The sequence below is a fragment of the Ictalurus punctatus genome, chromosome 24 (genome assembly GCF_001660625.3).
Source record: "Ictalurus punctatus breed USDA103 chromosome 24, Coco_2.0, whole genome shotgun sequence".
NCBI classification, from domain to species: domain Eukaryota; kingdom Metazoa; phylum Chordata; class Actinopteri; order Siluriformes; family Ictaluridae; genus Ictalurus; species Ictalurus punctatus.
The window spans coordinates 10,241,311-10,260,147 of NC_030439.2; the positions used below are offsets into that span (position 1 = coordinate 10,241,311).

General features: G+C 41.6%; 1 protein-coding gene across 13 annotated transcripts in view; it reads right to left on the minus strand.

Annotated features, from left to right (window-relative positions):
- nfyc (nuclear transcription factor Y, gamma) overlaps positions 1-16,048 on the minus strand; it is a 30,062-nt gene extending 14,014 nt beyond the window's left edge. For 4 of the 13 annotated variants that reach the window (XM_017454675.1, XM_017454669.3, XM_017454674.1 and 1 more), the window contains exons 1-2: positions 4,876-4,921; positions 379-482 (exon numbers count right to left, since the gene is read on the minus strand). In XM_017454675.1, the coding sequence (XP_017310164.1) occupies positions 379-482; positions 4,876-4,906 (135 nt within the window). In that variant the 5' untranslated portion in view covers positions 4,907-4,921. Of the gene's footprint in view, positions 1-378; positions 486-4,875; positions 4,922-6,115; positions 7,025-15,913 lie in introns of those variants that run through there. The other 9 variants (XM_047150397.2, XM_017454670.3, XM_047150399.2 and 6 more) reach the window with 7 other exon arrangements.
- Positions 16,049-18,837: the final 2,789 nt, after the last annotated feature.

Sequence of the window (18,837 nt, forward strand, 5' to 3'; positions counted from 1 at the left end):
CTTATTTCATATTTTCTTTCTATTGTAGACTCACAAACCAGACAATCCTTTGTGTGTCTCAAGTATAAATAAACAGACGTACCTCCAGTTCCTGTCTGATGGCACACCATTTTTTCTCTTCACATTTATAAACCAGCATTCACTATGACTTTATTTACTCGAATGTGCACGCTTAAAAGCATTTTACACCTACAATAATCACATAATTTTTTATTTCCCGTAGAAAAACTGTGACTCACAATGTCTGGCTGTTCTGTCCCTTTCGAGCCTCTATTATCACAACCTGCTTCTTATATTCATTCAGAGCGGGTCTTGGGTATACTCGCGTTTTCACCCATTTAAGTAAAGAGATCATAAAGCTATACGAGAATGCCGTACCACAGTGAGGTTCCTGATCTCCTCCATGACCCTGGGCCAGAAGGACTGCAGGTTCTGCTGGGCATCTGTTCCCGCTGCTCCGAAAGAGTCTGACATCTCCAGATCTGCTATAACGACAAGCCAGACAGAGAAATTGAACCTTAATGCCTTGATAAGTGAGTGTGCGTTTTAAATAGACTGATAAGAAAGCACAAACGATAAGCTCTTTTATTTTTAAATAAAACTCATTTGAAAATACTTGATGCTTGAGAATACTTGAAAGTTCTTGCGTGTTTACTCATTGTGGCTGAATGTGAAGAGAAATGCATACAGCAGCAGTGTACAGGAGAGGAGCAACAGTGCTTCAAACCGCTTGTGCAACCTGGAGCCACATTTGAACCCCCCACACTGAGTCCACAGTGTTTCTGAGGCTCGGACCAAATGTAGCACACTGACTAGGCAGCTCTGTGTCCCAAGAAATCACCCATATACACACTGACACGCACAATTGCGAAACCAGTGGGCCTGGGCTCTCGGGCCTGGTGCTTGGAGAGTGAAGCTGGAAGGTTACTATGGCATGAGAGGAATTTTGTTAAGAAGTTCAGCCAACCTGCCTGAGCATGTGCTCCTGGGGAACTCAGCGCTGCTCACACTTTTCCCTTTTAACCACTCTGGCAGAAAAAAAAAGCAAGCCAAAAATAGCTGGGTGGGGTGCCACTGGCGCATGAGCCAGAGAAAAGACAACTAGGCCTTGTGCAATACAACTACAATCCAAAAGCAAGACAAAGTGCTAAGGGCTTAGACAGAGGAGCAATCAGACTTCTGTGTGGCATCACTATGTGGGTCAAACTCAGCAGGACACCCTTGCATACATGACTACACGCGAGAGGATACGCAGAAACGCAGGCTTTCAACCGATCAACAGAGACCAATATCTGTGTACTTGTGCACTGGATCTACTGCTTTTAAAATGGGAATATGGATCAATAGCATTAGAGCAGAAACAATAACAATAAATAAATCATGTGTATTGATTAGGCCTGGCTGCATGAAATATGGCCTGGTCTCCTTTGAGAGTGGAAAGTGTGATAAAAGAAACTAGAACACTGCCGTAATGCTGAAGAAAGACAATTGGTTTTGAACTATCACTCAGTATCAATTGAAGAATAAAAAAAAAAGAGAAAGAAACTGCCTTGCTCAGAAGTGTGCTGTTTGCATTTGATTAGTTCGCTGAGGTTCATTTAAAAAACAATAAAAAAACAGCATCTGGATATCTGGTTGCGTGACTGTTCCTCCATCTCCGGGTGTGGTTGGCTGATTCTCAGTGGTGGCCAGAGATAAGAAATAATAATTAGATGATTCGCTTAACACTGTTTAAATAACTAATACCATGCCGTGAAAGCAGCACTAGCGTCAAAGGCCCAAGAAATGGGGGAGGCAAATTAAAACAGCAAATCCTCCATTTAAGGAGTGATGCCTCAGCACAGCCATGTTTGCTGTTTTAACTTGCAGCCACGTTAACCTTTTATGAAACATGACGCATGATAAATGAGGCACCCACAACAGGCTCGGTGAACAACATGTTCTTGGGCGTTCATAAACCAAACGAATGTTCAATCATATTTAACACATCATAAAAATGCACTGTGCACTGACCAGCATGGTCTAATATACAGAACAGTGAACTTTTCTCCCCTGGATACACAAAGAACCAGGTGGTCTGCATTTTCGTGTGTGTTGATTGCTCTTGCCCTTCAGCAAGCAGGGCAGTCGTGTTAGATTTCTCCTGACCTGTGTGCTTGCATCACTGCCAGTGTCTACTGCTCTTCTGCCTCTCGAAAAGTCGATGCTGCCTGCACGAGCTGAATCAGCAGGAAGTTTTCTGCTAGCCCCGGCCTGCTCCATGCAGGTGGCCCGCAGCGCTCACCGGTACCTCAGCAAAAGGTGTGTGCCTCCATTTCACACCTCCCAGAGCTGCATGGGTTGAAATGGTGGACTGAAATACGCTGCAGTTAATTAGCTCCATTTTAATGGCTGCTCTTTCAAGTACTACGCAGGAGGACATACAGAGCATGGCTCTTTCTGCATCCTACGTTTGATGTTTGATGAAGCGGGACGCGGGGAGACACAACGCCAGGCCTCTTGAGAGCCACGAGAAAAGCATGTGCCCACTGCGCTGACTCGAAAACAACGCTCCCAGCCAAATTACTGCACTTTCCAAGTTTCAAATGATGGACTGGTGCGAGCATAACACAATAATGTGACCACACAGAAAGATTTTCCATTCGGGAATGTTTAATTAGACTACTGAATACTAAATCAGAGATGTGTGGAAAAACTGAAAACGGAACGAAGACATGCCAATGACTACGTTCAGGCAAAAGACGGTGTAAAAGAGCGACAGACATACCTGTTGTGATTTAATGAACTACTTCAAATGCACATTCTTAAAAATCTACTCTTCAAAAGGGTCCGGGTATGAGCTATTTTATGTTGGGAGAGCGTTTGCTCCAATTGTTTTCCGTCTTTTAAGTAAGAACCAGTCACTGATTTACACTGCAACTCCTGTTGTTATGTCTAAAGTCCAAGACTAATGTCAACAGCATCTTATTAAAACAACCTCAGCTTTATAAAATGTGCCACAGGATTGATCCTTCACTAAGCCCGACCCCCTAGTTACAGCTGCTCTGTCTGACACGCTTCTCAGTCCAACAAGTCACGTGGAGTTTTCACTGATACAGGTAAAGCTTTACCACAAGAAATACACAAGAAAGCAGTACATCCAAAAGTCCAGCCAGCTCTCATCTATCACACAACAGCTACAGGGAAGGTGAAGGCGAACGCATGCTTCCTTTGAGACACGTGAAGCCAAAGCCATACATTACACAGCAGCGTAACACATTCGGAGGAGACCACCAACTACCCTCTTCCGCATACATGACCTCAGAGGAGCCTACGACTGCTGTGATTGACAGGGGAGAGAGAGTCTACCATCCATGACACCCAGATTTGCTTCCGTGGCTCCTGACCACGGATGCGAGAACATGCCTTTTGAAGGCTTAATAAACTTTAGTCTTTCAGCAGCATGTAACCAGAAAAGGAGAGAAGAAAGAAAAAAAAAAAAAAGGCACTGATGCTAAGTCCTAGTTAAAAAGACAGCAACCCCATCAACAACAAATGATTCATTAAGCTAAGGCTTCATGGCAATCCATTTTTTTTTTTTTTTTTTTCCATCAGCTCATACTTTAACTGCGTTTGGTCTTAAAAAGCAAAGCTTTAACAGTGACAAGGAAAGACTTTGTTCAGACTAGCTAGCTAGCTAGCTAGCTGAAGCACACACAGATCTTGTTTAATCCAGATCCTACACTGCAAATCCCCCACCAAGGTTTGTCCAAGGTGCCCTTGCCTAGTCACAGTTGCTAAGCTATGATTGGCCAATTGGTGTTTAGGCGGTGGGGTCGGTCGCTCACAAATTAATACGACGAATTTGATCAATCACAAATCAATGTGAACTATAAACAGGCTTGTTTTTTTTGTTTGTTTTTTTTTTTTAAATGAGCGAGGCGGAGGATTTCGCTACCAGTGATCTCTATATCATGTTATCATTCCATGTCTTTCTCCTCCCCGCCCTCATTTCTTGAAAATAGAGCGCTGATGAGAGCAGATATGAACGAGTAACACAACCTTATCTGACATCTAAGTGCTAAAGGCATGGGGAGGGGGACTGGCACTGAAAAATGGGTACAGAACAATTTGGCACAAAGGAATTGTGTGCGTTTTTTAAAAAAAGCATGTCTTGCAAAACCGAAAGGCGCACTTTACACATGGACCGTACTATTTATGAATCACCCGGCAAGTAATGAGATTCTCTCTCAAGCGTTCCAAAATGTCCTTGACTATGCAAAATGCTAGATGTGAAAACTTCATGCATCTCAAAATAAACAGGGGTTGAATTTCGATGCTACAGATCCGGGCAGAAGCCTTTTCTCACAATACGATTCGGAGCAAAAATAAAATAAATAAAGTCCCTGTGATACTAAAAGGTCATCTCAAGGGTGCTAGACACACTAGACTAGAGATATTTAGGACTCATTAACTACTGTGACATTCTCACACAGAGGACAGTCGGGGAAAGCTGTCGCGGCTACTGGTTAATCATCTACCCCCGACAAAACAAAGCGCAGAGCAACACGCGGCAGCGTATTACAAATTAACCAACAAATAACCTGCGTGTTTTAATAGCTAAAGACAGGGGTGACGGGATCACACCAGACATAGCTGCACTATATGACATATGAGTAATCACAGTGCACCTATAGCTCGCTCGTACTCAACACGTCCTTGTTTCAGCCTCACAGCGGTTACTGATCTCTCAAGGTCATTCAATAGAGGAGAGAGGGAGGGAAAATGAGTAAGGTAGGGAGAGACAAAAAAAAAAAGAAAAAAAAAGAGGGAGATACATTAGCAGAGAAGAAAGCAAGAGGGGAACAGAGGACTCCTGCTGGAGCTCTTGCTGACCCGGTGTTAAACCTGAGGAGCCGATTTGCATGCTGGTGTCTCCAGAGAGCAAGCTGATGCTGAAAGGGCCCCTCTTGTGTGATGGTCTGTGAGGCGTGCACTGTCCTCTCAGTCTCACGCTCTCCCTGCTGACTGAGTGACTGTGCGAGCCGCTCTCACATTCTTGTGACCTTCATACGCCAACAGGCCCCACTAGCACAGACGGGTACAACAAGCTAATGCTAGCTCCAGAGCAAACAGAACAGAGTGTACACCTGGAAGCTTCCTTTTCCAAATGAAAAGGTTCACTATACCGAGTTAAAAATGCCTGGGTCATCACATAGAACGTGCAAAAGGTCACCTTTACACGGATCGGCAGGATTTGTGACGCCCTCCCGTCCAACGCTCATGTTCACAATCACTTTTTTTTGGTTCCATATTGCCAATGGGTCAGCGAGTGGCTTAAATGATATTCAAATCTCATGCAAACAACAAATCGCAGTGAGATTTGGCAGTAACTGGGAGCTATTTTTAGTTCTCCCCCCTCCCTTCCATCAGGACTCTACTATTTGAGGTACCAGTGGAAACTTTCAATTAGAGGCAGGACAGAAATTGGAACGGACCTCAGATTCGTTTAGCGTGGATTAAATGAGGGGAAAGTACCCCAGTGGAGACGTTGAAACACGAGAAGGAAAAGACAAGTAGCTCCCACGAAACCTTATTGTGAGACCCTCGCAAGTTTGTCCCTTGAACACTACCACCACATTTGCCCTCTGCTCTACATCACTGTCAGTAAAGTGTAAACAAGCCATGAAGGACTGGGCCTTGAAGGTGAAGCAGGACTTTTCGTGCAGGACACACAATCACCATCTTCCCACCACTCGACACGCAAAAGAAACACAAGGAACATTTCTACTGACTCCGTTAACAGGTCCGAATCCAAACGATGACACTTGTAGTAACAGTAGTACGGGGGGAAAAAACCCACAAAACATTTCATCAACATGCCCACTTTAGGTGGGATTTTTTAAATGTATATTTTTAATGTTCTTTTAATTTAAAAAAAATTATTAAAAAAAAGAAAACCCAAGGAAGAAAGCAGAGGACACAAGGAGGAGGAGAAGCACTGTGGAGGACAGAGAACAGAGGAAGCATCCCATTTCAGATGGACAGAGAGACAGAGTGAGAGTAACAGAGAAAACAAACACCAAACACAGGTTGGTATGTGGGATCGCTGCCCAACCACAGATGTCACACTTACCTTTTGCCCTTCATAGTGCGCTGCAGACAGGAGGAGGATCAGAGTCCCTTTTAGAGCCGGACAGAGAAACTCTAGTCCCACCAGGCTCTGTCCTGGGAGCAAACAAAGGCTGTGTGTAGGGTAGGCAGTCGGCATTGCACGCAGATCCCAAAGCCGAGAGGAAAGCAACAACCCCCCCTTTTCAAAACCCCCTCCGCTTTCACTACCCCATCAACTCCTACCCCCCCTTCCCTAAACACACAGCCCCCTTCCATTCCTCCTCTGATTGACTCCTACAGCCTTCAGTCCGTCTGTGCCTGGCCACGATTCGGTTCGTCTTTCAGTTGACCCCTGCTTCAGTGTGAAGTCAGAAAACAGCAGAGAAAGTGAGAGACGGGAGGAGAGAGACTGTAGATCAGTACAGCAAGCGCTGGACAGAAAATCTCCTGCCTGCTTTCCCTTTAACACTTGAAAGTAAGCAATCTAGCCTGCTACGTGATACTTATGGCCCGCCTCTCTTCCAGATCCCACCCATTTCTTCTCTTCAAATCCGACAGATCCCGTTTTCGCTTCCACTGGCTCAGCTGACTGTCCTTAGGCTGTGTAATTCCACCCTCCGTCCATCCGCCCGCCCGTCTGCCCTCCCTTTCCTCAGCCTTTTTCTGCTCCACCCCTTTTCACAGAGAGTCAACTTCCTGTTTTAAGTTACCTTGAGAAGTGGGGTAGGGGTCAGGGAAGGAAAAAAGGAACAGCGAGAAAACAACAGACAAAAGGACGGAGCAGGGGGGAAAAAAATGGACATGACGAGGGTGGAGGAGGGTCTCTGTCCGCTAGCTTCACAACTCTTCTCTGATGATCTTGTCTCCTGCTGGTGCTGGACGGAGCTGGAGGGAACAACTGGCTTCTCACCAACAACTGTGCCTTGCTTATTTACAATGTCAAACAAAATGTCTCTACAGCCCGCCCCTCTGACTAGCACACTGGCTGGCCCAACGGTGACGTAAATCACCTCGATGCCACCGATTGGCTCAGAGGCGTGTCAAAGCGGCTGCCGCATGCCGTCGCCGGATGATTTAAAGTGGAATGTCATACAGGGCAGATAAGCCGTCACACAGGCACGCAAGGACATCTGTGCAGTAAAGCTCTACAGAATGTGCAATTCATCCATGCCGTTTAACAGAACACGAAAGTAAACGCAGCAGAGTCTCACTAAATAACTAAATAACACAGTTCCCAGAAAACACAGAGCGGTTAGAGGTGACCTTAAGCCGCTTTAGCCAAACATGCTGACAAAATCAGGAATATGCAATCTTCCCGAAATAGATCCGAGACCACGATGACAATCAGCAAGAAAAGAACCCGTGCTAGTGTCTGTTCCGTCTCTGCATTTATTTCACTCTTGTAATGTGTGTAATATTTGAAAACCTCTTGTATAACAAAAGGTTATTTCAAGTCCAGTTTCCCATAAAAACCCAAACATTTCATGAAAAGCATGTTATTGATTTACACTGTACAGTCCCTGGATTCAACTGAGTCTCACAAATAAAAAAAAGATCTCAATGAACATTACAATCTTCATGTTACAACATATTACAGTAATTAACATGTTATCAAAACTACGGCACTTCAAAAAAAACAACAACAACAACAACAACATGACCAGAGCAGATCCGGCCCGTTTACAGAGAAGATGGAGGCGTTTTAAAGGATGCCTAAAATGGCGGAGTGACCTCAAGGTTATCCTGGTCATTCCAGTAAATACCTGCTGTTCAATGAAAAAGGAACAAATCACTAGCCTGGGACAAGCAGATGTGGAGGTTGAGCTATTAGTTTAGTTATTCCTAATAACCTGGTGGACAAGTAGGCTAATGCCTGGAGATTGTCATTTGGTGTGTGTTTGAACATAAAGCACTTCGTGCTGATGTGAAGCAGCTCAATGCAGTAACTCGAGCTCATGCTACTCGTTCCGAATCTCAGCACCTGCGGATTTGCAAACATCGGCTGAGGGGAAGACAATCTCTCCTCAATCACGTGGAGACACCGAGAAAACCGAGCAAAAGAAAGTCCGACGCAAGCTGCTCGTCAGACTCTAGTAATATTTTTACGTGCAATGTGAGAACAAGACACCAAATGTAATATTTGAAACACAGGTAAAGACATGCCGACGAGAACGTTGTCAGAAAAGGAGAACTATCATACACGCGTTCACGTCGCTCCGTGATGAAACGGGCCGTCCAATCAGATTTGAGCTTTAGATCGCGTGCCCGGAGCCGCTGCTGTTGCACAAAAGGGCAAGATAGGTGGCGCTACAGCACAGAAAGCTGTTTTGAAAACCAGTGTAAACACGGAAGAACAGTATTCTGGACGAGAGAAGAGAATGGACTGAGTTTTTATCATTGGGGTCTTAGAAAAAAAAATTGTGATTAAAGTCACAGCGAAAACCATTTTCAAACCCACTTCTTTCTTTCTCTGTCCTTCTTAACAGTTTGTGTGTCTTGTGGTGTTACGAGCCAACATTTAAGTGACTCTTCTTCTCCTCAGCGGTCTAAGACAATAGGCCGATCAGCTGAATAGTGGGTTGCGCCACCTATCGTGCAGGCATGAATTAACCAAAGATCGATCGTTTCGTTCGGTGTGAAAGCACGCTTCGTCTGTAATTCGCTTCGCTTTATCGCGTCGCGCTCAGTGTGAACGGGCCTTTAGCTGGTATTACGTTAGCTACCATTTTTTAGCCAAGTCAGTGGAGCTTTTACTGCCAGTCATCTAGCTATTTTAAGATTTCTTCACTCCCTGCGCTAGATAGTGGCAAAGCGTCGATGTTTTTCTGTGGGGTAAGAAGATACCTGCTGTATCTTGTATCTCAACGGAGCACACGAGATTGTAATGTGTCTTCCTTTTACTGAAACGTGAATCTTAACTTTGTTATGCAGAAAAGAGCAAATGCTTCACCACATTTAAACTCTGAAACTCAGAGCTGCTTTACACTTCTGCACTGAAGTTAACTTGCCAGATATTAGGGTTAACTGTGGCACAGTCTTCTACAATCCAAACAGTGCACCGGGAATATTTATGGTCCTCCTCGTCACCGATGAAAACATGACGAGTAGACACGACTCCTCCAATGCGGTCTGGTCTGCACTTATATAGTGGTTAGCACGTTCGCCTCACACCTCCAGGGTCCAGGGTTCGATTCCCGCCGGGGCCCTGTGTGTGTGGAGTTTGCATGTTCTCCACGTGCTGCGGGGGTTTCCTCCGGGTACTCCGGTTTCCTCCCCCAGTCCAGAGACATGCATGGTAGGCTGATTGGCGTATCTAAAGTGTCCGTAGTGTATGAATGGGTGTGGGAGTATGTATGTGATTGTGTGCCCTGCGATGGATTGACACCTTGTCCAGGGTGTACCCTGCCTTGTGCCCGATGCTGCCTGGGATTGGCTCCAGGTTCCCTGAAGAAGGAGTAACCAGTAGAAGATGGATGGATGGTCCCACTATATCTCATTCACCGCGCGCACACACACCAATGGTAGCAGAGCTTCCATGCAAGGCGCTAACTTGCCATCAGGAGCAACTTGGGGTTCAGCATCTTGCCCAAGGACAATTCGGCATGTGGAGTCATGTGGGCCGGGAATCGATTAGTGGACAACCCGCTCTACCACCTGAGCTACAGCTGCCCTTGTTGACAATGTGCTGGGGTCAACAGTAACAGTCTTTCCCAGTATAAAATTTCCTTCACACTGTCTAGGGAGTTTTTTTTTTTTATAACCGTAGGTAAATGAGCATAAAGCGGTGGCTTAAATGATCCATCACTTGGATTTACTTCACACTGGTATGCACTTGTTCTGCAGTTTAATTAACCATAGCAACGAAACCTAACTAACAGCTACAAACTTAATCAGTGTGTGGATATTTATTTCAAAAAATTATTCATGATGTACTTTGCCAATAATTAAAATGTAATCCATGACAAATGAAGAAAAGAGCTCTCTATGCTATATAAAACAGCCGATTTATACTTTATCTTCACGATCCTTCCTGTTCATATGCGCGCTCCCTAACAGAGTGGAGTGAGGTGCCGTGTCCAGTGATCACAGTCCACGCAAAAACTTCCCATGTGAAGAAATCATTAACGAACCTCATAAATTCAAATGAAAGCAAGACGCGTTTATATTCTGTGTGTTTATGCAGTCTGGGAACAGAATCGCAGAGTCGTGTTACACCTAGTCGTAAGGGTTCAGTTATTGATCTAAGCTTTGTAAACTCAGAAGTCGTGCCAGTTATATGTTTAAACTAGGCTATCATTGAGTTTAAAATAAATCATTACCCTTATGCACAGTAAACAGGTTCCCACTGCAAGTGCAGTTACAAAGGAATTCATTAGGAGAAATAGTAGTTTGTGCAGAGATTCGGCTCAGCTAATCAGCGTAAAAGTTCAAGCTTTTGAACCTGATTTGTTTGAACAAAGTGTACAGGTGAGAAGCGGAGAGATCTGGACAGACTAAAGGACGAACAGCATTGTGGGTAACATAGGAAAGGGTTAACCAAAGTGAAAATGAAGTACTTAAATTAGCGCTCCTATTTAAAATAAATAAATAAAATAATAATAATAATAATAATAATCTTGCATGTTCTTTCATACTTCTACTATCCCAGGGTCGTTAGACCGACAATACTCTCAGTCCCTGCCCTCGTAGTGAACCACTATGAGGATGTATTTATTTATAGAGTTCAAAGCTGGATAAGGATGTTTGCCAAATGCCGTAAATGTAAAAACAGACCAACAGTGAAAGACATTTAAACCAGAAATCAACTTTATTACTATTTTATTATATATATAAATCCAGAATTATGATGTTTATTATAAACCTTAACATACAAGTCATTCAGTGTGGATTTCTGCTTTCGTTTTTTTTTTGCTGCGAGCGGCTGCTGACCTGAGAGAGAGGAGAGTCGAGCCGTAGCTCCTCGTCATTCTGGACACCAAACGCTTGCTCACACCATGTATATGAGCTTTCCGTTTATTTAGGAGTTTAATTAATTAATGCAACTATACTGTTTGAACAGCAGGGGTCCCAATCTACACGAACAACAGAGTTAAAATGTGTGGAGAGCACGCTGACTGATAGCTCCGGATCAGGATGACAGGCACGTATCATACGTTATATAGTTACAAGACCATGTCATAATGGTTCAAAAGAGCTCTTCAGTAGCTTTCAAACAATACGAGCCCCGTGCTCTAAGAGAGAGCGGTCACGGACACCAGCATCTTAACTGAAACCCTTTGGAGCTCTATTTGTCTATTAAAAATGACGGCGCTCATTGTGTCTCAATGGATCATTTTCCTCTATCATTTATGTTACTGTTAGTTCTTGTTATTGTGTATTTTAGCATACATAACAATACTAATGACTATATAAATGGTGAACTAAGGTTTACTTTATACCAGGGCATTGTTGAATACTGGATTCTGATTTGTTAAAGAATGTTGATATATTTCTATAACAGCTGCTGTGGCAGTAGTTACATTTATGGCATTTGGCAGACGCCCTCATCCCTGTATGCAGAGCGACTTACATTTACCTCATTTATACAATTGAGCAAACGAGGGTTAAGGGCCTTGCTCAAGGGCCCAGCAGTTGCAGCTTGGCAGTGCAGGGATTTGAACTTACGACCTTCCGATCAGTTGTCCAACGTCTTATGTTATCATTTGTATAGTAACGATGTAGTAAACACTCCACATACACAGTTTTACCAAACGTGCTTTGCTATGAAGTTTCCTTTGTCTGGAGACATTTACTTTGCATGTCTGAGAGAAGTCTGCAGTAGTGATGGGAAGTTCGGATCATTTTACTGACTCAGATCTTTGAATCTCGTTCGGCAAAATGAACGAATCTCTTTTCGAGTCATTTCGTTCACTTCAGCAGAATATAATTAAAATGTTACATGTTAAATTCCCCGACACATCTAGTACTTAATAAACTATAAACTAAACTACAGGCTAATGCAACCAAGGCCGAATTATGAGAAAAAGAAATTACTTGTTCACGACTCGAGTCTTCAGGTTCGAGTCATTTGTTCATCCCATTTCTGGTACTGCATGGCGGTCACTGGAAGAACAAACGACTCGAACCTGAAGACTCGAGAAATGAACTAATCATTTCTTTTCCTGTACAGAACCTATGGGGATGTTGCTGCGCATGCGCGGTCAAAAATTAACGAATCACTCTCTGAGACAACTCGTTGTTCCCGAGTCATATTAAAGATTCGTTCAAAATGAACGAATAGTTCATGAACGACACATCACTAGTCTCCAGGTCCAAGTTTTCTCACACGAGAAAGTCCTCACGCCAGAGGCTTCCCGAGCAACATGACAAGCTAAAATTTGTCTTAACATTAAGGGAGAGAGAACAAAAAGAGAGGCTGGTGAGGAGGATGGCTGTTTATAGCTGTTACAACATAAGTGATAACAGGAGCCTACTTGCTTTGTGGGTATTAAACATGAAACATAACTATTAATGAATCAAATGTTAGATGTGCAATCCTTTAAATAATAAAAAATTGAAATGGTTGGCAAACTACCGTTAAATAAGAGGGATAAAGCAGTTTACAGATGGCTGTTATTGGAAAATAAATGACTTTGGGATGATAACAGCCTGGCGCTAATCATATCAACCGTCATAGTTAATTTTTTCCCTATAACACCATTGTTTTATTCAGTTTTATTCTAGCTATACTATAGCTATATAAAGAGCAATGAAACGTGTTAATATAGAAAATGAGAGGAAGAATCTTTAATAGGTCATAAACTATGTGGACTTGTTAGCTCATTACAGTTAGTCTTATACCCGCATATATTTAACCCCAACACGGGCTCCTCTCCATGACGAGCGCTACAATGCACAACTCAGCCTAAACTGTGAAGAAAACAAAATCAGACAACATATTTTTCCACGTCAAATATGAACTGATGGTCTTTCTAGTTACGTTAAAATAAAACGACATTAAGCCCGGCCAACACGGCCACCGAACACGTTGAGAAATGTCACTTCCTGTGTTACAGCAACGCCTACTGTTTTCAGAGACTGCAGCTAAAGAGCTGTAATGTGAGGTCTCACTCCGACTCATCAACATTTTACTGTAAGAAAGAAAACTTACATGACATCTCATATAACAGTAACAAATTACAAATATCATATAAAGAAAATCACACTGCATGTTGCCTAATGTTTGGTAGTCAATTGCAAAGGCTTTGGAAAAGCTTATTATAATATAAATGCATCAGATCATTTCCATTTCTGTTATTTTACGATACAGGTGTCCTAATGTCTGCTGCTCTGTATATGAAATAAGTGCAAAAGTTTGCACACCCTTACTTCAAAATGACACAAAGGCAATTAATATGAGCTAGGTGTTACACAATGCTTTATCATCACAAACTACAGGAAGTGTTCACAGATTAAGAGTGACAGTCAAAATACGTTTGAATGTTACATAAATTTGATTTTTTATCCAACAGACTTTTTGAAAATCTCAGTATCTTCCATTTCGGAATATTTTTTGTTTATTTGGTATCCTTAAACAATGAACTCTTGTAGACGCTGCTCTAGCTTTTAAAAAAAAATCATTATATTGCATTTTAGGTCTTGTGATCGCTTCTTTTAAACTTGGCTGCTGTTTACAGCCTCATGCTCTAAATAAGACTTAAGAAAGACTTGAAGAACTGACTAGGTTACGTTTACACCATAATGAGGCACATGTATTAACCATCTCCCAAATGTTTTGTAGTCAGGGACCACTTTAGCCCTTGTTAATGTCAATTTATATATTTTTTTAAAAAGCTACACATAGGTCCATAGGGGACAAACATGCTCATGTTCAAAAACTGTCAGAAATATTATATATTAATATTTTTTCCCACTTTCACTGACTTCGATTTTTTTTTTTTACCAGCATCAGTTCTGATCATAATTACCAAACGTTGATTCATTTTCAGAATTGTAACTTTTTAAATGCAGATTTCTTTACATAATGCAAAAATCTTCAAAGCTCAGTAACTTTCTTTGACTCGTATACATGGGTGGGATTTGTGATTTCCAGTACAATATCATTTCTTTCTTTCAAACTGTTCACACACACACACAAAATTTTCAGTACACCCACACACACACACAAACCACAACTCTGATATCCATACAAACACACCCTCACGATCATAGCTGCATCATTTATTCAGTCTGCAGCGCTCTATAATAATAATAATAATAATAATAATAATAATACAGCAGAATCAGAAAAAAGGAAAAGCATGCATTTTCCCCACAGGCTAAACCTCAGAAAATCGTACACATTTCAGAACATTTTTTTTTATTCAATGTTTTGAAACCTTGTTAACAAAATAAAAGCCTATTAACAGAGAATACACGATGTTATGCTTAAACATCAGGGATTAAATATTGCAGTTTGAATGGGTTTCGATGGGGACATTTTTGTCCTTAAGGTCCTGAGTGTAAATCTATTTTGTCTAGCTAGTTAAAAATAGATTTATGAACGCAAATGAGGGTGAAATATTATAATTCCAATAGAAACACACACTTTTTGCTAAATTTACGCTGTTTGCATCAACACAGACAAAATGATTTTTTTTTTTTAATTAAAAAGACAAAAATGTCCATAAAGACGCAAAAGGGTTAACTATAAATAAATCCAATACAATAATAGTACTGTTTGAGCCTTAGAAACACTCAACACAAGCACACAGAGTCGAAAACTATTTTTTGTCATGAAAATAAATACTTGTACAAATAATAATAATAATAATAATAATAATAATAATAATAATAATAATAATAATAATAGATGGGGTCCAGTCATTAGTCCACACTTGCTGAACATTAGCCGGCTACAAGACAGACTCTAAAGGTCAAGTGCACTGAAATTACCGGAGTTTAACCTTCCAGCTGGCATTTATTCTCATTTAACATGTCTTATGTTAGTGTTATTCAGTAGTTTGGGGCTTTAACACGAGCTGAGAACAAGAGAAATAGGTTTTTTATAGTTATTAGTAAAAGTGCCCAGCCAAGACTGCACTTTCTCCCATGAAACGAAGCTTGTTTACTCGGCTACAGCTAGCTAAACAAAACCGCCTGTACAGACAGTAAACATAATCAGACAACGGATGGTTTAGGAGTTATTTATAACTATAATACAAAAGACGAGAGTGTAAACTTGGGACATGTCAGTCTGGGAAACGGGGGAATTGGCGCGAATTGGCAAAGGTTGAAACTTTGGAGACAATGCTCGGTATTATGAGCAGGCCGCAAACATACTGCACATCGTCTTCATCAACCTCGGAGCAACACGGCCACGCTTAGGCAGATAGCCCTATGCACAAGTTTCCTAAATGTTTGTAAAGTACTGAAACGCATACTAACCAATAAAGACTACGTTTGGATCTGTCCTTCAGACCAATCAAACCTCGGACTAGATTCCACCAATCAAGGTTTCTAAGGGCTCCGATAAGTTGAGAAACTAACGCCATTTCGGCTCAATACGAATCACCGTGTGAACAGTACGCCATGGTTAGGCAGAGCCAAAATGGCGGATCGTGTTTTACAGTTTCTAGCCACTTCCACTCCTTTCCGCTAGCCACCAATAAGCGCCTCAGAGAGCGAGGAGGGAAATGGCGCCTATGTTCATCCTCCAAAACAATCGTCCATTGGATGAGAAAGTTCATTGGCCGAGGACTCCCGCATGACCTTAATCTAAACTCTATACACGACACTAAGGGAACGCGAGCATGTCAACAGGTTTCAATTCTGTACTTACTTTCCGTGACGAATTCGTAGAGTAGTCCGGTTCGGCGTTATTTTTTTTTTATTAATTCGGTGCGGTAACAGGAGCCAAGATGGCCGCCGCTTTGACAACTGGTCCCGAAACCGGAAGTAGTGTTACGTGTCCCGTGACGTCGAGTACGACATTGAAACCTCTGATGCTAGTGCGAGTTAACGGTTAAGCCGAGGAACCTTGCTTCAACAGAAAGGTTTACTTTTAATTTGACTGTTCACAGTTATAAATTATGAAGCCCTTATACATAAATTCCATTCTGTATCAATTCATTCTAAGCACAACAAAACTACTGACATCCCTAAATATATGGACAGCCTTTATTTCTATACTCAGCTGATACTTTAGCTCAGGGGTTCCCAAACTTTTCCAGGGCAAGGCCCCCAAATGGCATTAACATTTGACCGAGTCCCCCCTTTTGCAAGACGTCTTTAAAACACATTAAAATACAGACTTCTGAATATATCCCCCTTTTTTATTAGTCAATACATCTTACATCTTTACATTACATTACATTAGGAATTGATTGTGTGTGTGTGTGTGTGTGGTTGTCTGAGCGAGAATTTATTTTTCACACCAAATTGTTGAGGCCCTCCGGGCGCCCCCTGGCGGCCAACACTTTGAAAACCACTGCTTTAGCTGTTGTAAAAGCAGGGCATAAAGTGTTTAGGTTTTGCTTTAAAGGAAAAGTCCCATCCAGAAACACATTAAATGTGTTTATATTGAAATATTTGCGATGAGAGTAGCTATCCTGGTGCTCATTTGTTAGCCAGTGCTGTATTTTTATTATTCCTGTGAGAAGTTAGCAGTTGCATGCTGCTCTGACGTCACGGGGACGATGCTAGCTCAGGCTACTTCCACATTAATCCAGATACACATCTGAAAACTGCGTTTTTGTTTTAAAACGCTCTCCATCTACACTGATGGTTACAAATGTTTTCCAAAAATTGCTCATCCACACTGAAACATCTGAAAATGTGTACATCCCTATACTGCACATGCGCGAAAACGCAAGAAGCTTTGGCCATTTTGCGTCATTCCTGTCAGGCATTTATTTGAACGTGAATCTGAAGGATGTACAAACATTAACATTAACCTTTAACAAAGCTATCAAACTGGATAACAGCCACCATCTTGTTTGTTTTGAGTTGAATGGGTCACATGACTGTCAATACGGTACTGTTTTTGAATATATCGCTTTCTCAATCCACACTACAAATGTGAAAACGCCCTTTTAGAATTTAAACACTTGGGAGAGCGTTTGTGAAAAGCTCAGTTTTCGCTGGACAGAAACCCAAACCTAGAAAAATTACAATGTTACAATGGCGTGTACTAGGAGAAAAATGTTCAACAGTGCCAAACATATGATGAAAAGAAAGACCAAGAGATTCTTTTCTCGCTTACCATTCACCAGTGACATTCAATTTCATATTCATTAGAAATCCAGTGTAACATTGTACTCAAAGATCCAGAATGTAATGCAGAATATGACACAGTTATCCTAATTTAAAGAAAAGACTCACCTCAGCTAGTTAGTGATCTATAAGAAGACAAGCACAATGGCATTGACAGCGGTAGTAGTTAAAATATAAAGGTTTGTAAACCTTATCTGCTTGATTAGAGTGTACAGATGAGGAGGTGAGAGAGTTAGACAAACTAAAGGACTAAAGCGCTGCTGCTAAGCAAGAGCTAAATCCCATTGGAACCTCTATTAGCAGCTAGTAAATGGAAGAAGTTGACACTAAAAAGTCAACTAAAATTTAATTACAGAATAAATTTCAGATGGCCCTGAAGATCACGTTATTTATAAAGATTAATATACCTGTTGTTTAGGACGGATTTTTCCTTAAAGATCATGGCCTATAAATTAGAGCCTATAAATGACAAATTAGAGCAGAGAGCATTTCAGTTAGGTCTCTTCTGATCAAGACATTAAACAAACAGAAAAATGGCACGTGCTTAATTTACTAGTTGATGCTGAAATATTTTTTTCCTACTGGTTTCAGATAGAGGTAAATTGCTCTTATGAACAGCCCTACAGCAGGGCATAACATTTCCTTTACTACTGACACTCCCTCATTACATATTCACTGCGAAGAGGAATATAAGTAGGTAAAATTATAGCCAGTTGGCTATAAAATGGAACTAATTGCCCTATAACTTCACCACCCCAGTCAATTTTTGTGCAGAAAGTAGTTTGAGTATATACAGTATATCAGATAACATTAACTGCTGAACTTCTCTTGCTAGACACTGGCATGGACACCCTCTCATTTGTAGCTAAGATCATTTTATTCTCCTTCTGTTCCACATTTTTATAACTAGGTAGGATGGGCTAGAATTAGCTAACTAGAATTTATTCATTCATTCCTCTTCAGTCTGAGGTGGGATTATGTCCTGGATGGGACAACAGAGGACACTGATTAAGGTGACACTGATATTCACTCCTAGCTGGTATTGCCCCTAAAGCAAAAACCAAACATGGTTTCTAGATTAAGACTGTTTTTTCATTTGCAGCAAATAACATCCAAACCACAGTGTCATGTGATCATTAAGTAGCTGTTATGTGTTTAATTTTCTTTCGGATTTTTATTGAACGCATGCAGTAAAACCAATCAGGAGCTGGTATAATTTGCAACAAACCCCAGAAATGTGACTTAAAACACCAGAGTTGTCTATTAGCATAGGGGCTCTCTAATAACAAGTAGCCTATCATGGTGGGATGTCCAGGATGGTGTGTGCTCTTGACTGAAATCATCAGCGTCCAACAGCGTCTATGACTAGATGATATTTTCAACTGTGCTCGAAATACACAGTTGAGTCTAGTTCTCAGCTGCATTTGATTGAAAGTCTGTGATCATACTGGAACCAGCAGTTATGGAGGTCCTAAACAAAGGAAGGTATGA